This window comes from Dermacentor albipictus, chromosome 8 (assembly GCF_038994185.2).
Source record: "Dermacentor albipictus isolate Rhodes 1998 colony chromosome 8, USDA_Dalb.pri_finalv2, whole genome shotgun sequence".
NCBI lineage: Eukaryota > Metazoa > Arthropoda > Arachnida > Ixodida > Ixodidae > Dermacentor > Dermacentor albipictus.
The window spans coordinates 131,532,836-131,552,220 of record NC_091828.1 but is presented as its reverse complement, the minus strand read 5'-3'; the positions used below and the strand labels follow the sequence as shown (position 1 = coordinate 131,552,220).

The 19,385-nt window shown below is 47.5% G+C and overlaps 1 protein-coding gene across 1 annotated transcript; it reads left to right on the top strand.

Annotated features, from left to right (window-relative positions):
* Positions 1 to 4,906: 4,906 nt before the first annotated feature.
* LOC139049175 (mucin-2-like) lies at positions 4,907 to 8,186 on the top strand. Its single transcript, XM_070524475.1, has 3 exons — positions 4,907 to 5,052; positions 5,650 to 6,304; positions 7,005 to 8,186. The coding sequence occupies exons 1-3, from the start codon at positions 4,924 to 4,926 to the stop codon at positions 8,036 to 8,038; spliced, it is 1,818 nt and encodes a 605-aa protein (XP_070380576.1). The 5' UTR covers positions 4,907 to 4,923; the 3' UTR covers positions 8,039 to 8,186.
* Positions 8,187 to 19,385: the final 11,199 nt, after the last annotated feature.

The window sequence follows — 19,385 nt, the reverse complement described above, 5'->3', positions numbered from 1 at the left end:
AGTAAATTTCACGAAGTACGATGTAAAACTTTCCGAAATCGTTCCGTAGCGCGCGACAGCAATACTTTCAAGCAGCGCCGCGCCGGATCGCCCAAGCCAGAGAGGAGGAAAGGCTCGCCGCGCGCCCTATCCTCCTCGCCCGATGAAACGGTCTATAGAGTCCCTTCCAAACGCATTCAGTGCTTACTCTCTCCCTTTTTGCTCTTTCTATTCCCCTTTCCCCCACCCCCAGTGTAGGGTAGCAAACTGGGTGCTCTTCTGGTTGACCTCCCTGCCTTAATTTCCTCTCCTTGCTTTGTCTTTTTCACGTCCTTCATTGAACCGTCTGCTCCAACGCTTCTCAGTGGCCAATGAAATGCAATGTTCGACGCACACGGCAGCCATGCGGTGACTGTATTCCTTTTGGGAAACACCTTCAGCTGTCAAAAACCTCACGGCACCACGCTGCTCGTGTTCTGGAGCGTCCATTATGTCACGCAACCGTGTTCAACCCAGTGTATGAGAGCATTACAGAACAGTTATCCTCACACCTGCGTGTCACTTTTGTAAATTAGAGATGCCTGTGTGCAATGCGCATGCCTCGCAGATAATGAACCGAAGCATTATTGCGCGCGGTGGGTAGGCTCACTTTCATTTGACTCGCCCTCGTGCATTAGAAATGCGAATATACAATGGAATCTACAAATGCGAAAATACAGCTTGATAAAGGAAAAAAAAGTGTACTGGAAACAAAGTTCACTGCACGTATACACAAAATTCGCGACAAGATATTTAAATGTACGTATAAGTCTCCACTAAATCTACTTATCTAAGAAAAAGTCACGATATATAATGCGTCAAACGAGGCAAATAAACATGTTGCGCAACCAAAAATACACAGATCACAGCCCCATCTCCCTCCACTCCCCCTGATGAGTCGCGCGCGACAGGAGGCGGCGCGCTTTCTCCTCGCTTTTCTACCTTGCGCACACAAGGCTGAGCCACCATCGTCGGCTCACCCATGCCACCCCCACCCCTCCCCCCCGCTTTCACTCGCGCATACAGCATGCGGAGCGCGGTCACGATGTTATCGCCCTTGGACTTTGTACGAAACATGACAGCGAGGGCGACGGCACGAATGCGCCTGGAGTGTCCATATAATTGCTATCGCAATAATATAATAATAATCCGGTAACTGAAGCGTCCCGTGGCGAATTACTTCCCGCAAATGAAGAAGTAACAAAATCGAACTTTCAGCATGCGAGAATTCGCTGCGCAACCGCAATGTCATTTTTTTTTTCTTTTGCGGGGCGGGGGCATCGACATGGAGAAACGCGAAGGCAAGTGTGTTGGCCTCAATCGAATGCCTACTTTGGGCACCTAATGTGGCTACCGAAGGAATAGCGAAGAAAACGTGAGACGCTTGGTCCACCGAGAACCATACGCATACTGCTCGGTATCCTACAGCGGCAAGACAAGACTTTCCGGAGAGGTTGCGCCCAAGCGAACGCAGTGCAATCCGTCGAGTCCCCACAGTGATGGCGGCGAGAGACCATTGTTCCTTTTATGCGAAGCATAATACGAGAGCTCAACCCAGCTCCTCAGGCGCGGCGGTGTCGCCTTCAATGACCTTTGACCCCATGCCATACCACGTGACACCGTGACGTCACGACAGAGGAGAAACGGGGCTCCAACTTGCGCCGTCGCTCGCGGCGTTGCGGCGGTATATAAGCAGCTGCGCTTGTTTCAGGTGGCTTTGGCTCAACTCTTGCAGGATGGGCTGGGTGGGAATCAAACCAGGGTCTCCGGGGTGTGAGACGGAGACGCTACCACTGAGCCACGAGTACGATGCTTCAAAGCGGTACAAAAGCGCCTCTAGTGAATGCGGTGTTGCCTTAGAAACGAGCTGTTTCTAAGGCTCAGGCGTGCGTCGCTTGCTCAGGCGCACATTTCGTTGCCGCGCCGAACGCTGCGTTGCTCGACGCTCACCGCGTCCAATGCGGGGCGCGTAGTCGCTGCGCCATCGCCCATTGTCTTACACCCCTCGGCGGGTCGACGGGAACGCTGTCGCGTTCCACTCTTGAAGGCGAAGCAGAGTAACGCATGAGTTGTTTCTTCGTCTAGCCGAACCAAATATAGCCAAGCAACAGCAGTTCACCAGGCTAAACAGTGCTTCAACAACTAAAATAAAGGCTAGTATGCTTCGCATCCTCGGCTTAACCTTAGCTAAGCTACAGCCATTTTTTGTCGTCTTCTAGCTAGAAAGCCTCCAAAACTCTGCCAGGCGAAAATCCACTCGGCCAGAGCAAACCGAACGCGCACCGAAGTGCGCCGCGCGGTGGTCGGGCCAACACGAGAAAAACGCATGCGCTCTGGCTGGCTCTGGCAGCCCGCGTGTAGGGTTGCGAGAACAAGAAAGTTGAAGAGGCTCAATGTGTCCTCGCGAATAAAAGTCAAAGTAGAAAAAAAATAGATAACAACGTAGTTACCTTGGCTGGCTTTAGTGTCTTGACATGGATGCTTTGGCATAGGTGAAAAATATACTGATATTCTTTTCGGTGACATGACGGCATAAATGAGCCATCACAACGCTTCGTCTCATCGGACCTCGCTGCTTGCTTTGTCAACTTGTCTGATAGTGTGTTGATTTGGCTTGGCTCGTTGCATGTTCCAATGCAAGAGTTTAGAAAAGACAATGCATCTTTAAAGTCAAATGTTTATAACAACATTAAACCAACAAAGTTCCGCAACTGAAAAGCTAAAGCATAATTTTGGAAATGTCAATGCACCTGTCACATCAAACGTTTGAGAACTTTATACCCATAAAGTTTCAGAATTGACATCCATGCACTCCGTATATTCCGCGGCCTCCCCGAGATGCCGCGACGAGCCCGCTCGTCATCAGAACGCCCTTGAAACTTTGTGCTCGGGTGGGGCTCCTTGCGTTTTGTGACTCCCGGTGCATGGGCGTTGCCGCGAAATCCAGCCCGAGCGTGAAAAAGACATTCCAGACAAAATCCAGAATGATTTCCGGCGCCGGAAGTTGCTTTGGTCGGCGGTGCATAGACTCCACGAAAAAATTTCGGGGGGGGGGGGGCGGAGTGTGAAGCCCCATAACCCCCCTCCTCCCCCTGGCTACGTCCCTGGCGCCCTGCAAGCGTTCTCAGTTGCCCGTGGCTGAATTCGCGTGGCAGTTGTATTTGGCATTCGTTGTTAAGTACATCTGCGCTACTAGAATTTCGCCCGAGTTCAATAACATGTGCAAGTGTTTCGTTATGTGAGCTTGTTTTCGTTCGTTTCTCGCTACATTTTAGATGATTTGATTAATAATTGTGCGTTTATTTGTTTTACAGTTGGCAACGTCTTTTGCAGAATTTATATGCTTGGGGAAGCTTCGTCCCTGCTTGTAAAAACAGTTCCTAAAAGCACGTTTCAAAAATACAAGTGCAGGGATGTCAATTTTTAATCGTTGTAATTATGTCTACATATGTGGCAGTGCTCATTGCAGCCTCTCAGTGTATGTACGTCCGGACTATGCATGTCAAAAGGCTGAAAGGGCACCCTAGTATACACGACAGTTTACGTAGCTGAGGGTGGCCTTTTAGGCTTCGGACGTATACGTACAATGCAGTGGTGAATCCGGAATAAGCACTGATACGTACCTAGGCATAGCTATATACAATCGTTCAAAGCTGGATGTTCCTGTTCTTGAATTTTTTGAAACAAGGTTTCAGTTATTCTATTTATAAGCAGGGGTCAAGCTGCCTCAACTAACGGCATAGAGTTAAGCTGCGTCACTGCACTGACTCTAACTAGCTGCAATAGAGCAAAATCAGCTGCAATGCAGTTACTCTCCTCCTGCACCGTAGCGCTAAACTATTCCACGGCTACTACTATCTCCAGAATTGGCAGAAGACGCCCCTGAACGCGACGGATCAGAAGGGCGGCTTGGTTGCCGGCGCACGTCTGCAGGGTGAGAGGTTCCCTCACATCCCTGAAACCGCCCCGGAAGGCGACCAGTCGTCCTTGAGGTGGTCCTCGGGCGCAGTGCCGGTGACCCGACGCCTTCGTTCGCTGCAGCCTTGGCGCCTGTCTGCGGCAAGACGCGTCAGCGTAATGTGTGGGGGTTCGGTCTGACCTGACTGAAAGGACAGAGTCGACTGCTTCACTTACCTCGGTGTGCTTTTGACACGCCTACTATGTGCGCATATTCCGAAATCCCGCAGCACACGCAACCAAAGCGAGCCAACTGGACCTACCGCTTGCCTATCGTGTGAGGGCCTATTTCCCATCATCCCAGTCCTCTTAATTTTTTATCACTAAACTTCGAGATTGTCACGTGACTCTCCCTCCTAGTCTTTTCCTTCCTCCATGGTTACTAGCCATCGAGTTTCATAAGAAAATTTTGCTGAAAACGCTATGGTACTAGCAGAGCCACGACAGAGCAGTCGAACAAGTGCATGTTTATTAAAAACAATCGTGAACCAAGCATTCTCGGCGAATAGGCAGGGCCTCAGAAGTCACGTGTCGGGCCGATACTACGAGAAAAAAAGCGAAGGGAATGACTTCACGAAAAGTTCGCTTGCAAAGGCTAGCTGCGGGACGTAATGCTCCTTCCGTGGGCTGGTTTTACATAGCGCGTAATATCCACTTTGTGCATATGTCACCTTGACATATCGCGCTCTCTGGGAATCGGTATTGTGTCACGCCGACTTTCCAGCCGATTTCTTCAATTGCGCGTGGCAATGCACTCTTTATCTCTCTTTCCTGTTAACTATAGGCAAGTTAAACAGCAGCAACAACATAGAAAAGAAATACATCCTGCCTCTCGGTGTTTTTTTTTTCATCAGCTGTAATCTTCATTGCAACAGAACAACTGCTCAGCGGTATGCATGTAGCACATGGCCGTGCGCGCGCATCGTGGCGCTTGGATTTAAGAGTCGTATGCGCCCAGCTGCAAGAAAACGAAACGTGCCCACGAGAACGGAGATAAAACGAAGCGCCACCGCCGTTTTATTCGACTACAAAAGGCCGAGTGTCGCAGCGAAACCCGCAGACGCTGTCCAGGACCAGGTACGTGCTGTGCAGTGCGGTGACGCGTTCGTCTACAAGAATAACGCATTGCGGCGTGTCTACTTTTTATGCTCATCTGCTATAAACTTGATGACGGTCTTCGTGAAAAGCTGTTGCTGGTGTGACATAACTATCTTTGCTTTAACGGGCTTATTTAACTCGCGTTGGCACCATTTCGGTGGGGGCGCTATGCAAGAACTCCCGTAATCTTCGATTTAGGCGCGCATCAAGGTGGCCGAATTCCCTCAGTCATTTTTCTCGTAGCCAGTTTATCGCTTTGGGACGTTAAACGACGTCATTTAAATTGGCGTGATTGGTCAGGTGAGCTTTGTGATTGGCTTATGATGCCATTTATTCTCTATACATAGTGTGCGAACGGGACTATAGTCTCGCACATGTGCGGTTCCTTTTGCGCCGCGAAATTATTTCCGTGTCTCCGCTTAGGCGTGCCATGCTGGATTGTCGCAGCGCACTGAGCTAATCCGTTGCGTTTTCGTTGTCTTTGTTCAAAGTTCGGCTTTCATCCTATGCACGTTAACCGGATGTTCATGCCGCTCATTTTCCCCGATGCGTTGCCTCTCTGCACCGCCGTCGCAGGTCTCCCGTGCATCCCACCGCCTAAGCTTCGCCATGGCTTCGTGGTGGTTCATCTTGTTCTTATCTCAAGCAGTCCTCCAGCACTCCTCTGTAGACGGCACGTTCGACATTGGTCTCAGGTGGCTGCGTGGCGACAGCTCGCTCTTCTCCAGCCTCGCCAATACGACTGCAACCACAGTGACGACCGAAACCACCGATCCTCGGACAACGCCTGTGGTCGTCGCCAGCACCGCCGGGGATGCTTTGCACGAGAGCCATACCGCAGCCTTTAGAGACGACGTGGTCATGGCTACTACTACTACCACTGATGCTACCATGGTGACCACTGGACAGATCACCGCGACCACGAACCCTACCGAAACCAACGCGACGAGCACAGGAACTGCCCAGGCTATGATCCTGGTGCCGGATGCGACCCCCGTGTCGCTGGACGATCTCGCGCTGCAGGTCGACCGAGTGCCGGATCCGGTGCTGCATCTAGTGGTTAAGGAGGATGGGTCGCACTCTTTTGTGGTCGTCAGCGGACGCCGAGGGCCAACGACCGTGCCTACCGCTACCACTACGTTGCCTACCACTGCTGCGGAAACCAATACACCGGACACCACTACATCTAGCGCGGGAGATGCCTCCACATCGCCTTTTACAACAATCGCTGGTGGGTCTTCATAATTTTTGTGGCAGACGCAGCGCGTGCAAGGACTAACATTCAGTGATCGAAGCATATGAAGTACATTGTGATACACTTAATTGCGTAAGCACGCCTTCAGTAACGTTCTAAAAAAAAATATTGAATATCTGGATGACCCTTTCTAAGGGCAGAGCGTGATGTAATAAGTGCTCGTTTCTTTTTTTTTGTATTCGGCTTTGTTAGCCTTCCCATTGGCTGTTTCCGCCTATGTGTTGGTTCTTATAATCACGTACGAGCTGTTCAGCGCTGTGTCCTGTTCTTTCTGTCTGCGCTGTTAACCCCTTTCAGGTGCTTTACCGTCGAGCCCACTCAGCCATCCTTGAGAGCATAGTTCTGCTTTACCGGGCAACACCAGCTGAGTCGTCCACGCTTCAGCTCTGATGGCGTCACAGGTTACACGCAGCGTATCTTATTTGTGCAGAAGGATTGCCTTGTTTCACCTATCACTTTCATCAAAACTGCTGGCGTTCAGGCGCATCTCGCATCCTGCAGTTAAAGTTCGTCGCTGTTCGCACACGATCAGACGGCTTGGCGTTCATAAGTCCTACTGTCGCTTCGTTACGCCTTTTAATCCTGTACCATTGTTTCATTGCAACGGACAGCCTATGTCCTTCTAGACTGTCAGTGCTTCGTGTCCGGCCAAAAGTGTTGCCTCCATTTCTTTCAGTTCCCACGACCGTGGCCGCTCCCAACACGACTTCTCCCTACTTGACATTGCTGCGCTACCTCCGGCCGTTCATCTTCGGCCGCCTGGGCGCCGCTTCGACAGCCAGCAGCACCGAGGCGACCACAGTCGTCCCTGGCGCGCCTTCAACGCCTGTCTTTTCCACTGGCTCTCCTCCTTGGCTCGAGGGTGTGTCAGTCTCTAAGCCCGTCACTACAGAAGCTGCGGATCCTGGTCTGTCGGCTTCACTCGTCCCCACCGCAGCTGCCGCAAGAAACGTGGCAACTGCTGACACCTTCACCACCGAGACTATCGCCGTAACGCCCACATTAGGCAACGCCGCCCCTGCTACTGTTGTCATCGACCCGCATCTCGCCTCTTATCCGGCTGAGTTCAGGGCAACCGAGCTTCCGTACTACTCGACTACCCCAGGTGTTCTCGGCTACGCCAACGCCTCCTTCGCCCACACTTCCTCCCCCATTGGCGAACCATCCGCCCGCGCAACAGCTTTCGACACCACGATCGCCACCACTCCTGTTCTCGGCACGACCGAAACGCCAACGCTTCCGCGTTTCTCCGACTACGTCTCCACGACCGTTGCTAACGGGCCCCGCACCGTGCCGGTCACGCATGACGCTGTCACGACCGATGTCCCCCGTGCAGACGACGCCCCTGAGGCTCCGACGCCACGTTTTGTCTCCTCGTCCGTCGCAGCGGAACCTACGGCGATCCACACGACTCCCGTGCCGACTCGCGCTTTTACCAACGACGTCCATGCCGCACTAGCTGGCGCCTCTCCCACTACTACCGAGGGTGGCACGTCCACCTATCGCCATGCCAGCCCACCCGACGCACTGGATTCGCTGACGTCTCGGCGTATCGCCGAGGCAACTTCGGTGACCCCACCGATAATGGGCTACCTGCGCCAAGTCACCTTCGCGCCCTGGCCTACAACGGCCCCCAACGGTGGGGATACCGCCGGCGAACCGAAGTACCGCTACTTCTACGACCCTGCGCAAGTCATGCAGGTCCTGTAGGCAACCTGCCTACGCTTTTAAACCCGTGGCGGCATTTTTAATCCTTATTACTGTATCCTTATTCACCGCCTCAAGCGCACCGCCACGCTCCATTACCCACCATTGCATGACGGCGTTCACAATGCACAATAAAACATGTACACCAGCACTTTGCGCTTCTCTTTGGCAACCGCACGGCTGCTTCGTGACTGTCTTCCAAACAAGACGGAAGTTAATCACTGGGTGTTGGTGAATTGTTCGACAAAGGGGGACATCTCTTAGCCAACGTTTCGACGAGCTGTCATGGCAACCAATGCTTTTTTAATTTGCCCAACGATGCAACGATAAGCAGATAAGACACTCAGTCGCTGTTGCTGAGATGCATGGTTTGCGGCCGGATACCACTTTTTCTTTATTCGCACAGCATTGTTTCGACTATTCACGTGCGCTTACGGAAACAGTGTCACGTTCCTTGCGCGTCAAATCGCAATGTCCGGATAGCTAATTAAATAATCATTAATTACCTTTCAGTTATTATCTTGAGAGCATGTGTTCAAATTTCAATACTGAAGACTAGTACTAAAGTCATGTTTGCTGACCAGAAATGGGCACTCTAGCACCACTTTCAAGAAATGCTCCTGAAGATGCCGACCTATTCAATCGGGGAAGTTTATCAAGTATATCGCTAACTATCGGCAATCTTATAACGCTGCGAAGTCTCCTTGGATGCGGGGTGATCTTGGTGGAGCGGTAGGGTTCTCCATCTGTGTATGCCGCGATTAACTGCGTATATCCCGACGCATGTTTATCCCCGCACGTCAAAAGATGTTCCGGCGCAGCAGTGGACCATTTTCTCCGCAAGAGTGAGAAAAGTATTTTACCAGCAAAGGTACTTGCGATAACGAAGTTCCATTTTATACAATGTAATCAGTCGTGGGTGGCGCCATGGAGGAAGGAAAAAGATAGGATGGAGCACATAGGTGCCGACTACGGGGGGGGGGGGGGGGGGGGAATTCGGGGCCCTTCCCCCCACAGGCACACGTAAAGTGCCATTACCACAGCTTTGTCCCCCACATCATTTGAAGTTTCTTTTGAGTTTCCCTCGACCCTTTCACAGAAATTTTATTCGGGCTAATAGCTTACTGCATCATTGTTGGCGCGGACGTGCACGGTTTTTAATTCATACTTTCGTTTTGTTTCTGCGAATCCTAACAATAGGAGGACAGGCGCATTAGAAGCACTAGCCGCGGCTGCCTCATACGTGTTTGTCTCAGGTTCCTTCGTGTTACGTTTGAAGAAAACTTAAACTGGTCCAGTCATGTTGGCAACGTTAAAACCAGCATTGTAAGATCCATCGGTGTTATTAATAAATTAAAGCGTCCATTACCTTCTAGATTAAAAAAAAACAATTGTACTGTAGCCTAGTGCATTCGCGCCTCCAATATTGTTTGTCTGGTGTACCACGATGAAAACCAACATCCATAGCTTACTGACCTTGCAGAAGCGTACGATTCGGGTAATTGAGAATGCGCCCTATAGAAGCCACTCCGCTCCGCTTTTCAAGAATTGTATTTTAACATTAGAAAACCTTATTAACAAAAAACAGCCATTGCAATATTTAAAGAGGTAAGACTCAATGAAGGCGCCTTTTATAAAAGCATACCTCCCGAATGAACATAGATACAACACAAGGCAATTAACTTACAAGGGCAAGATCCGTACAAATTAGGGCATGCAAAAGCAGACATTTATAGTTGCAGACCTGAATAATCACCCTGGCTTTCTCACTATATTAAATGAATCGCCGTCCCTAAGCACTTTCAAAAAAAGAGTGAACGTGTATTTGCTGTCGCTTCAGGTATGACTGTTCATTCTTTCGTACACAAATCGTATTCAATATTTCTGTTACGTATTTCATGTACTTTTCATTTATTTTATGTGTGTATCCACTTTGTGCACCATGCTTGCCCTGTGTGCTTGAGTGTTTTGTGCACTGGGAACGGGTCGGGGAAGGGGACTGACACTTAGTCGTGCCTTTTTGTCAGTCTCTTTGACAGAGATTCCTTGTATTTTTTTTCTGTCAAAATAGACATTCATCCATTCACTTCAACATTGCTTTAAATTTCTACTGTAAACACCGTGCACATACACAATATATTTAAGTATGCACACAGGACAATGTTTATATTTTTCAAAGCTATGGAGGTAGCCAATTAAATATTATAAAGGTATGGATGGCCTATGCCTAGAGAATGAATATGTTGCCGTATGTTTACCACGCTTCAAATTGCTTTGCGAGCTTTTTTCAGGCGCTCGGTGGGGACTCGGTGCCGACGCGAGCAGCAGGCGCTTACGCTTCGTTCTTCTTCAGATCGCAGTATCTTGGATCACCACTGGCCGCCCAACATGACCGCTGGTGCCTAGCCGCAGCCCCGTCTGCCGAGCAAGAGCCACGAATGGAAAGAGCACATCAAGCTTTGCACTTATTTGCCACGCCGTGCCTAACAGCGCGGAACAGTCTCGACGGTCAGAGGGCAGCACCGGCTGACCTTCAACTACAAAAGTAGCTGAACCGCCATTCTCCAGTGGAACTCGGTGCCGACGCGAGCAGCATTACGCTTCGTTCTTCTTCAGGTTGGTGTGTCATACCATACCGTTCCTAATGCGAAGAGACGTCGTTTGCTGTCGGCACCATCCCCCTTGATTCTCACTTCTTGCTGCTTTGAAACTGCTCGTTTGGCTTGGTCTTTTGCCGAACGTGTTCTGTTACATGCTTACTCCTGCTTTTATCAAATGACGTAGAGCTAAACCCTGGACCTCTGACCGATGAGCAGATTGAAAAACTTCCTTGGGGTAAAAGAGCAGCAGTTGCCAACCGAGGTCACCGCTATGCACGGCAAGCAGGCCGAGGTTGAGCAGAAACTAGATACTATGACCACTAAACAATGTGCAATAGAACAGGAGTTGTTGTCAATAAAGACCGTTAAACGAGACGTGCAGCTGGTTCAGTCTCGCTTTAAGCCCACGACAACAGAACTGTCAAACCTGACTACGCGTTGCGATTATCTAGAAAACCGCAGTAGGCGTTGTAATCTTGTCGTATACGTACTGCTGACACAGAACGCGGGACGCGGGACCAGGCTGAGGCGCGATTACGCAAGATCTGTGACGATCTTCTCGGTGTGCGACTAAATGGTCGCGACACAGAGCGTGCGCACCGCGTGGGACGTTTCGGTATAATCAAACCACGTGCGCTTATTGCTTGCTTCTCCTTCTACAAAACCAAGCAAAATATCTTGTCGCAGGGTCGCAAGCTGAAGGACACTGGTGATGCTATCAGTGAAGATTTCTCGCCACGTCTGCGTGCGGAAAGAAAACAACCGATTTCATACGCCAAACAACAAAAGCGCCCTCTTGAGCTTCGTTTCAATCGTCTTTTCATTGAGAATAAGGCGTACAGATGTGATGGAGATAGCAAGGAAGTCGTGTGCTGCAACTCGTAGCTAGAAGGGCCCAAGCAGCTCCGAAATTGGGCTGATGCTGACCTAATAGTAATGGTTATAAATTGTCGCAGTGTCAAAAATAAAGTTGATGGTTTCGCTTTTGTTACAACATTGTATCGCCCTAACATCATCATTGGTACCGAGTCTTGGCTCGATGACTATGTGCCAGATGCCCACGCCTTCCATTTGGTATACACTGCACAGGATTGACAGAAACACGCATGGTGGGGGTGTTTTCTTGCTAGTTGAAAATGACTTACCAAGCTGGCCAATCTACAATTCGTGTCGAAAATGTAAAGTCGCACTGTGCAAGATTTTGCTGTCGACCGGAAGAACGCTTACAGTAGGGTCATTTTACAGACCACCTGGTATGAGCGCTGAGCCCATAGTAAACCTGTATGAAGAACTTATGACGACATAAAATGATATTATACTGCTAGGTGGTGACTTTAATGTTCCGGACGTGCCGTGGAATCGTGAAGAACCCACCTTTTTCACAGAGTCATCTTTGCACGACGCCCTGAGAAGCCTTATTAACGGCTTAAACTTACCTCAGCATGTGTTAGAGCCGACAAGGGTGTGCTCAGGCTCATCCAGCGTTCTGGATCTTCTGTTCACAAATGAATCCACCATTATAAAGGATACTACGTGCGTGCCTGGCATAAGCGACCACAAAATAGTTATATCTTCTTTCAAGTATCCGTATCGGCATAAATGTAAACAGTCGCAAAGAAAAGCGTACTTCCACAATCAAGGCAATTACGACGCAATCCGGGACGTGCTAGACCTTTTTTGCTCCACGTGTGACGCAAAATGCAGTCGTCATGACGTCAACGATGCATGGTTGCTCCTGAGATCTAAAGTGCTAACTTTGATTGAGCGACACGTCCCACCTAAAATGCTTAGCTCTAAGAGACGAAGGGATAAGCCATGGATGACGCGTGAAATTCGCAGCATTATTAATAAAACACGCCGCTTATTAGTTCGCTTTCGTATACGGTCAAATCAGTTGCCATCCTAAATAAAATTCCCGGACTTCACTGTTTTTTCAAGAGCAAAACTTGTCAGGCCAAAAAAACAACTTATTTTTAGCATATGGAAGCTTCCATAGAAGTAACAGCAAATCAATTTGGAAATTTATTCAGAGTAATCGTAAACACGATATAGGTATACCGCATCTTCTTACGGCGGACGGAACTATTACGGATAATGAACACAAAGCTGTCGTCCTAAATAATTACTTCACATCAGTGTGTCGGGCAGACTCGCCCGGAGATAGTGCCGCTTTGCCAGATGTTAACCAAGCAACGCAACCGATGGACGCACTCTCCTCCTGAGCGCCATAAAGTGAGGCGAACGGCCCACACGTGTTACCGAGCCACGTTTTGGCGGAATGTGCACGCCCCATGAGTCGCCATCGTCTGTTCGCACTTTCGCTGAAAATGGGAACAGTTCCAGACGAATAGACAGTTCAAAATGTTGTACCGGTTCATAAACAAGGATATAAATATAATGTTGAACACTGCCGCCCAGTTTCTCCGTTATGCGAAGTATCAAAAATATTGGAGCATATTTTGTGTAGCAACAGAGCTAACCATCTCGGTGAGCACACGTATTTATTTCCAGAACCAGCATGGATTCCGCCAGGGCTTCTCCTGCGACACACAACTGGTTGAATTCCATTTCGACCTTGTGTCTGCAATTGATAAAGGATTGGTGGTGGATTGCGTATTGCTAGACTTCGTGAAAGCGTTCCATCAAGTCAGCCATCGTCGCTTATCCTACAAGCTAGCCCACCTTGGTATTCCTGAAGATGTGTTCAAATGGCTGGAGAGCTACCTTTCTTCTCGTATAGTGAGCTTACCATTGTGAACGGCTTGAAATCGTCGTCAGTTGCTGTCACGTCTGGCGTACCGCAGGGATCGATGATAGGCCCTCTGATGTTCTTAATCTTCATCAATGACATATCAAAAGGAATTACTTTGAAAATGCGGTTGCATGCGGATGACTGCGTTGTTTATCGCCCAATTAACACTCCAGCTGATATCAAAATTCTTCAATCTGATCTGAATAAAATTTATGAATGGTGTAGTACCTGGCACATGGCTCTCTATAAACACAACTAAATGCAATTACATTCGTTTCTCGAGGGGAAAAAGCTAGACTCACGAAACTCCTATGTTATCAACAACGTCTGCTTACCGCACGTGAATGAGGCAAAGTATCTTGGTGTATATTTTACGGATAACCTTTCATGGAATAAACACATAAGAAAAATCGCAAATAAAGCCAACGCAACCCTTGCATTTTTGGCTCGTGCTTTCCACTCGTGCCCAGAAGGCGTGAAAAGGTGCTGTACTCGTCATACATTCGTCCTATTCTCGAGTGCACGAGTGTACTGTGAGATCTTTGTCAAGAGAACATGATATATTTGCTAGAGCGCCCACAAAATCCAGCAGCCATGTGTATCGTCGGTAACTATCGCCGCACAAGTATAGCGTCACCGCTATGAAGACTAGATTGCAAATGCAAACTTTGAGCGATCGTAGGCGTTATCTTTGGCTGAAGTTCTTCCATAAATGGAAGAACTTGGAAATTGTTCTCCATTCGGAAAACAATTTCCGAATTGAACGCACTACCTGCCACAACTGTCGACTGTCCAACGGTTTCGTCCTTTCTTTCTGCACTTTATGAATAAGCCATAGCGTTCATCCCTCGTTTTTACCAGTCAAATCATGATTGTGAAAGGTTTCTCTTATGTTGTTTGTTATGCAGGTTTTTCTTCAGTGTCTGTTATCTTGTTTGAACTTATTTCATATCTGTTTTTTTTTTTCAAATTCCTACTGCTGCCCAAGGCCTGGTAACAAGGCTGGCAGTACTTGTAAAATAAATAAATAAAATAAATAAATAAATAATATCTTTCATGGCCGCTCTGGCATAGATAAAACAAGCTACATGCTCGCACCACATTACATTTCGAATCGCCGCCCCCATGCTTTCAAAGTCCGGGAGACAACTTCCAGAGGAAATTTGCTGAAGTATTCATTTTTTTCAGTGAACGGCATCTGAGTGGGACAAGCTTCCTGAAACTGTTCTGGGTATCGCATCGAATTCTCAGTTTTATATGTGTGTTCAAGCTCTATAGCGCTGCTTTTACCTGATCTTGTACTTTTGCTTACTGTACTGTACTTCTGTACTTGTTTTATACAGGTACGATACCTAGATACTAGCGATCTATTGCTTTTGTTTACCTGCTTATAAAGCCTTGTTTCGCTTATGTGACACTGTGCTTTCTCTTACGAGAAAGCACAGTGTCACATAAGCGAAACAAGGCTTTATAGGTGTATAGGTATAGGTTTAAATTTACACCTATAAATGTGTAAATATGTGTATCCCCCCCTCTCTGTAATGCTCTTGGAGCGAATGCGGGTTTTTGTAATAAATAAATAAATAAATACCATAAAAAAACCTATAGACTTCAGTAACCCCTTCGGCAGAGCCTTTTATGAACGGCGTGTGAAATGCAAAGTGAATGATGTGTATCTCAGTATTATTTCTCTTTCAAATAAGCAATGCTAACGACTCATGAAAAAAATTATAATAATTTACAACATCTATTAGGTATGGAAACATCGTCACTTGCATACAAAGGTCATAAATATATGCAGGGTGTCCCAATTAACGATCATGCACCAAGATTTAAGAAAAAAAAAAGGCAATGCGTTACTCGAAGAAAACCTAGTGCATATTGTTTGCAGTGCAGTGGAGTAGCTGCAAATAATTGTTTCGTTACTGAGATTTCATTAGGTAATTGTAATTATCTAACTCGAGACGTATTTTCCTCATTATCAAAGTGTCAATGAGGCGTGTGTAGGCACAGCCAAGGGACATCTAACTGTGGTATTTTCAGCGACGTAAAAGTTGCGTACTATATTTTCCCGACTGATAAATAAACCCCGCGAAATACGGAGAATACCACGTGACTGCGCTCCCACCCGGACCATAAAGCAGCGCCCTCGAACAGGCTCCCTCTGAGTTATCCAGAACGAAATGAAGGAAATGAAGAAAAGCATCGTGATCAAGCTAGTGCCTTATCTTCTGCGCCCGGCCGAAGTAACACGTCGCGTTTGGTGTTAGTTGGAAACAAGGTGTGATAGAATTAGCATAGATGAAGTGTACGGATGTTTCTTTTTTTTTCCTTTGCCACAAAACTTACTCTTAAAAATATTTACACCCTTTGGGGCTTATCTTGTCCCACAACGATAATCGTCATCCGTCTTGCCCTCGTTTCCTTTCTTTAACGCTGCGAACCCGGTACTTTCCAGTCACGAACGGCATGCGCGTTATCAGTGTGACGTAGCTTCTCGACAGGAAAGTAGTGAGAGCCGAGTTTTCAAGAAAGGAAACGCAAGCGAGGCAGATGACGATTATTGTTGTGGGACAAATATACACCCAAAAGGGCGCGACCGTTTCAAGAGTGTATCACCACAAACGCTAATTGACAACTTCAGTGCAAAGGTTTAAAGGTGCGTTTTGTTTCGTCCCACTCGCCATGTCTTTCTCTAATGAGAACAAAGTAAACATGATCCTTGCCTTGGGATCTGCAAATGGCAACAAGATATATATATATATATATATATATATATATATATATATATAGCGAGAGAGAGAGAGAGAGCAAGATTGGCTGCGTCCAAGAAAGACCATGGATGCTTTTGAAGAAAACGGAAACTCATTTGATCAGTTTAAGAACACGTCACAGGTCTCCAGAAATCTGTAGAGACCTGCAACACTCACCTTGATTCTTTGCACTCTCGGTTTAACAACTTAAAGGACAGATTGCGAAGAAATAATGTAATTTTTCATGTCATCTCTGATTCTCGTGAATCGTGGGAAGAATCCGAGGTCCACATCATTACAAGTGTAATTGGCAATTTACCCGACATGGCAATCGAACGTGCTCATCGTCTCGGTCCGTATTCACCTGATAAATGCCGCACCATTACAGCCAAATTCAGCAACCACAAAGCAAAAGAAATGGCGTTTTCTGCGCGTAAGATGCTAAAAGATAAAGACATCACGATCTGTGACGACTACTCACCTGCCACCCGCCCTGTTTGAAGTGTACTGATTGCCTTTGCAACGAAGTTACCGGGCAAATCCCTCTTTCATTTCTGATAGAACAAAATAATCGTAAACAAGAAGTTTATGTACGATCCTGTGACGGTCCCAACACACGCGTGTTAACACCGAGCCGTGTGCTGCACCACCTAAACGTCCACTTGGAAGCGCGACGGCCAGTGGTAGACACCTGTGCCCCGCGTCTGTCCTGTTCACTAACATGCGGAGCATCAAAAAGAAACGCGACTCGTTCACTTCCGCAGTAGGCAAGGTTAATCCGGATATCATTGTACTTACCGAAACTTGGCTGTATTCACATATTGGAGACCACGAAATCTTCTCTAACACACATCGCTTCTCAGTTTATCGCTGCGACCGTACGATGCCTCAACGTGGTGGCATTCCATTCTGGCGATTGATCAACGCCTACTCTCGCAGCACATTAATATTGCTACTAACTTAGAGATAGTCTGGGCAATCATCTAAATAAATTACGAAAAACTTCTAATGGGCGCCTGTTATCGCGCCCCTACTGACGCTTCCCCCTTTGCTAACGAATTACACGACGCAATCAACATCGCCATAACACGCTATCCTTTCTTACCTTTGTTTCTATTGGGCAACTTCAACATTCCAAACATAGCCTGGCGTAGCGAACCCATTTTGATGCTCCCTTTCTCCACGTTAGCAAAAGATTTTCTTCGCTTGTGCGCACTGTTCTGTTCAGTCGATTGATAACACAGTCCCCCAGAAGTAGCTAGCACCCTTGACCTTTTGCTATCAACACGACCAGATTTTATATCAAACATTACTTACTTACCTTCCTTAAGCGGTCACTCTCTTATCCATTTGAACATCAACATTTCACAGCTAAAGTCAGAAAAAAAGATCAAGACCATTCATGACTATAAGAAAGCTGACTTTGAATCAATAAACAATTAGCTCTGCATTTTCCTTGACAAATTCCTGATCTATTTCGATAACCGCAGTGTGCAATCGAACTGGTGTATGTTTATCACTAAAATCAGTGAATTAAGAAGAAGCTTTAGCTCGGATGCTCCTATCTAAATACATGTAAAAGGAGAATTAGTTTTTCTCGGCAACCACTGCACCAAACTTGACGAGGTTTGTTGCAGTTAAAAGAAAAACCTAAAATCTAGTGACTGTTCGTGTCGACTTTTTTATTTAGGTCAATTTTGAACTAAAAAGTGGCGAAAATCGCAAATTTTCAGAAAACGAAACTATCAAGATAATATGTCCGTATCACAGCAATAAAAAAATGGCTGTGGCTTAGCTAAGGTTAAACCCAGGATGCGAAGAATACTAGCCTTTATTTTAACGCGACACCGTTAAGGAGCTCGTGTCGCAGAAACGCCGGTGTCGTCGGCGTCTGCGGCGTTGGCCGTGAGCGATAAATTCCAGCAGGCCCTTCATGAATAAAAAACAACTTTCAAGATGGGCTGGGTGGGAATCGAAGCAGGGTCTCCGGAGTGTGAGACGGAGACGCTACCACTGAGCCACGAGTACGATGCTTCAAAGCGGTACAAAAGCGGCTCTAGTGAACGCTGTGTTGCCCTAGAAACGAGCTGTTTCTAAGGCTTAGGCGTGCGTCGCTTGCTCAGGCGCACATTTCGTTGTCGCGCCGAACGCTGCGTTGCTCGACGCTCACCGCGTCCGATGCGGGGCGCGTAGTCGCTGCGCCGTAGCCCATTGTCTTACACCCCTTGGCGGGTCGACGGGAATGCTGTCGCGTTCCACTCTTGAAGGCGAAGCTTAAGCGTCCGCTTTGCAGCTGTTATGACGTCATATGGTAGCAACGCGGCCGCGCGCGGCGCAGCAAGGAAGACCGTGGTTGTGCGGCTAGTATGCTTCGCATAATATCACAATTCTGCGAATTGCATCTCGTAGTACATCTAAAGCGGACAAAATTGATATGGTACACATGAATCTAAAAAAATTGAGTAATATGTAAATACAGGTTTTTCAAAACACTTGTACACAACGTAACAAATTCATGTAATCTATAAATTGACACACAGAATTTATCCGCTTTGAGTGATCTAATGGATGCCGTTTACAAAACCGCGATATCTGTTCTTGACGGAGAGCTATTAATTTGTAAACTTCGTGCTTTTATATTTTTTGAATTTTCGCATTTTTGAAAATTCGTTAGATAAAATTAACGCCCTAAATCGAAATTGCGCTTCCAACAGTCACTAGTATTGAACTTTCTCTCTCAAATGCAGCAAATTTCATTAAAATCGGTCCAGTGGTTATCTCAGGAAAACGTTCTTGCGTTTTACATGTATTTGAATAGGCCGCGTCGGAGTTGGGCCCGAGCTAAAGCTTCATCTTAACGTAAAAATGTATTCCTACCTACACTCTTTCCTATAGTGACAACGCTCCTTGGTACAACACCCCCATTCACATTCCCACATTCACGTTCCAGGCGGTGTCAAAGCTCAGTAAAAGCCGCTTCCTGTTCAGAGCTCCAGTTGAACGGCGTGTCGTCTCTTGTGAGACGAGTAAGTGGTTCGGAAATTTGGCGTACAAAAATTGCGTATAAAGCGCCGGTAGTATGCGCACAGTCCCAGGAAATGTCGAGCGCTTTTCTTGTCGGTAGGAGTCGGGAAAGTAGCAACAGCGGAAGTTTTCTCGGGGTAGGAACGGACGCCTTCCGCGCTCCCGACACCCCCAAGGAACTTCAGTTCTTCATAATTGAAGTGACATTTCTGAGGCTTTAA

What these genes read in the sequence shown, in the direction of transcription:
- LOC139049175 (XM_070524475.1), top strand. Translation starts at nt 4,924, where the DNA reads ATGCGCCCAGCTGCAAGAAAACGAAACGTGCCCACGAGAACGGAGATA. An exon ending in CAGACGCTGTCCAGGACCAG is followed by an intron (nt 5,053 to 5,649) that starts GTACGTGCTGTG and finishes CCGCCGTCGCAG; the next exon opens with GTCTCCCGTGCATCCCACCG. An exon ending in GCCTTTTACAACAATCGCTG is followed by an intron (nt 6,305 to 7,004) that starts GTGGGTCTTCAT and finishes CATTTCTTTCAG; the next exon opens with TTCCCACGACCGTGGCCGCT.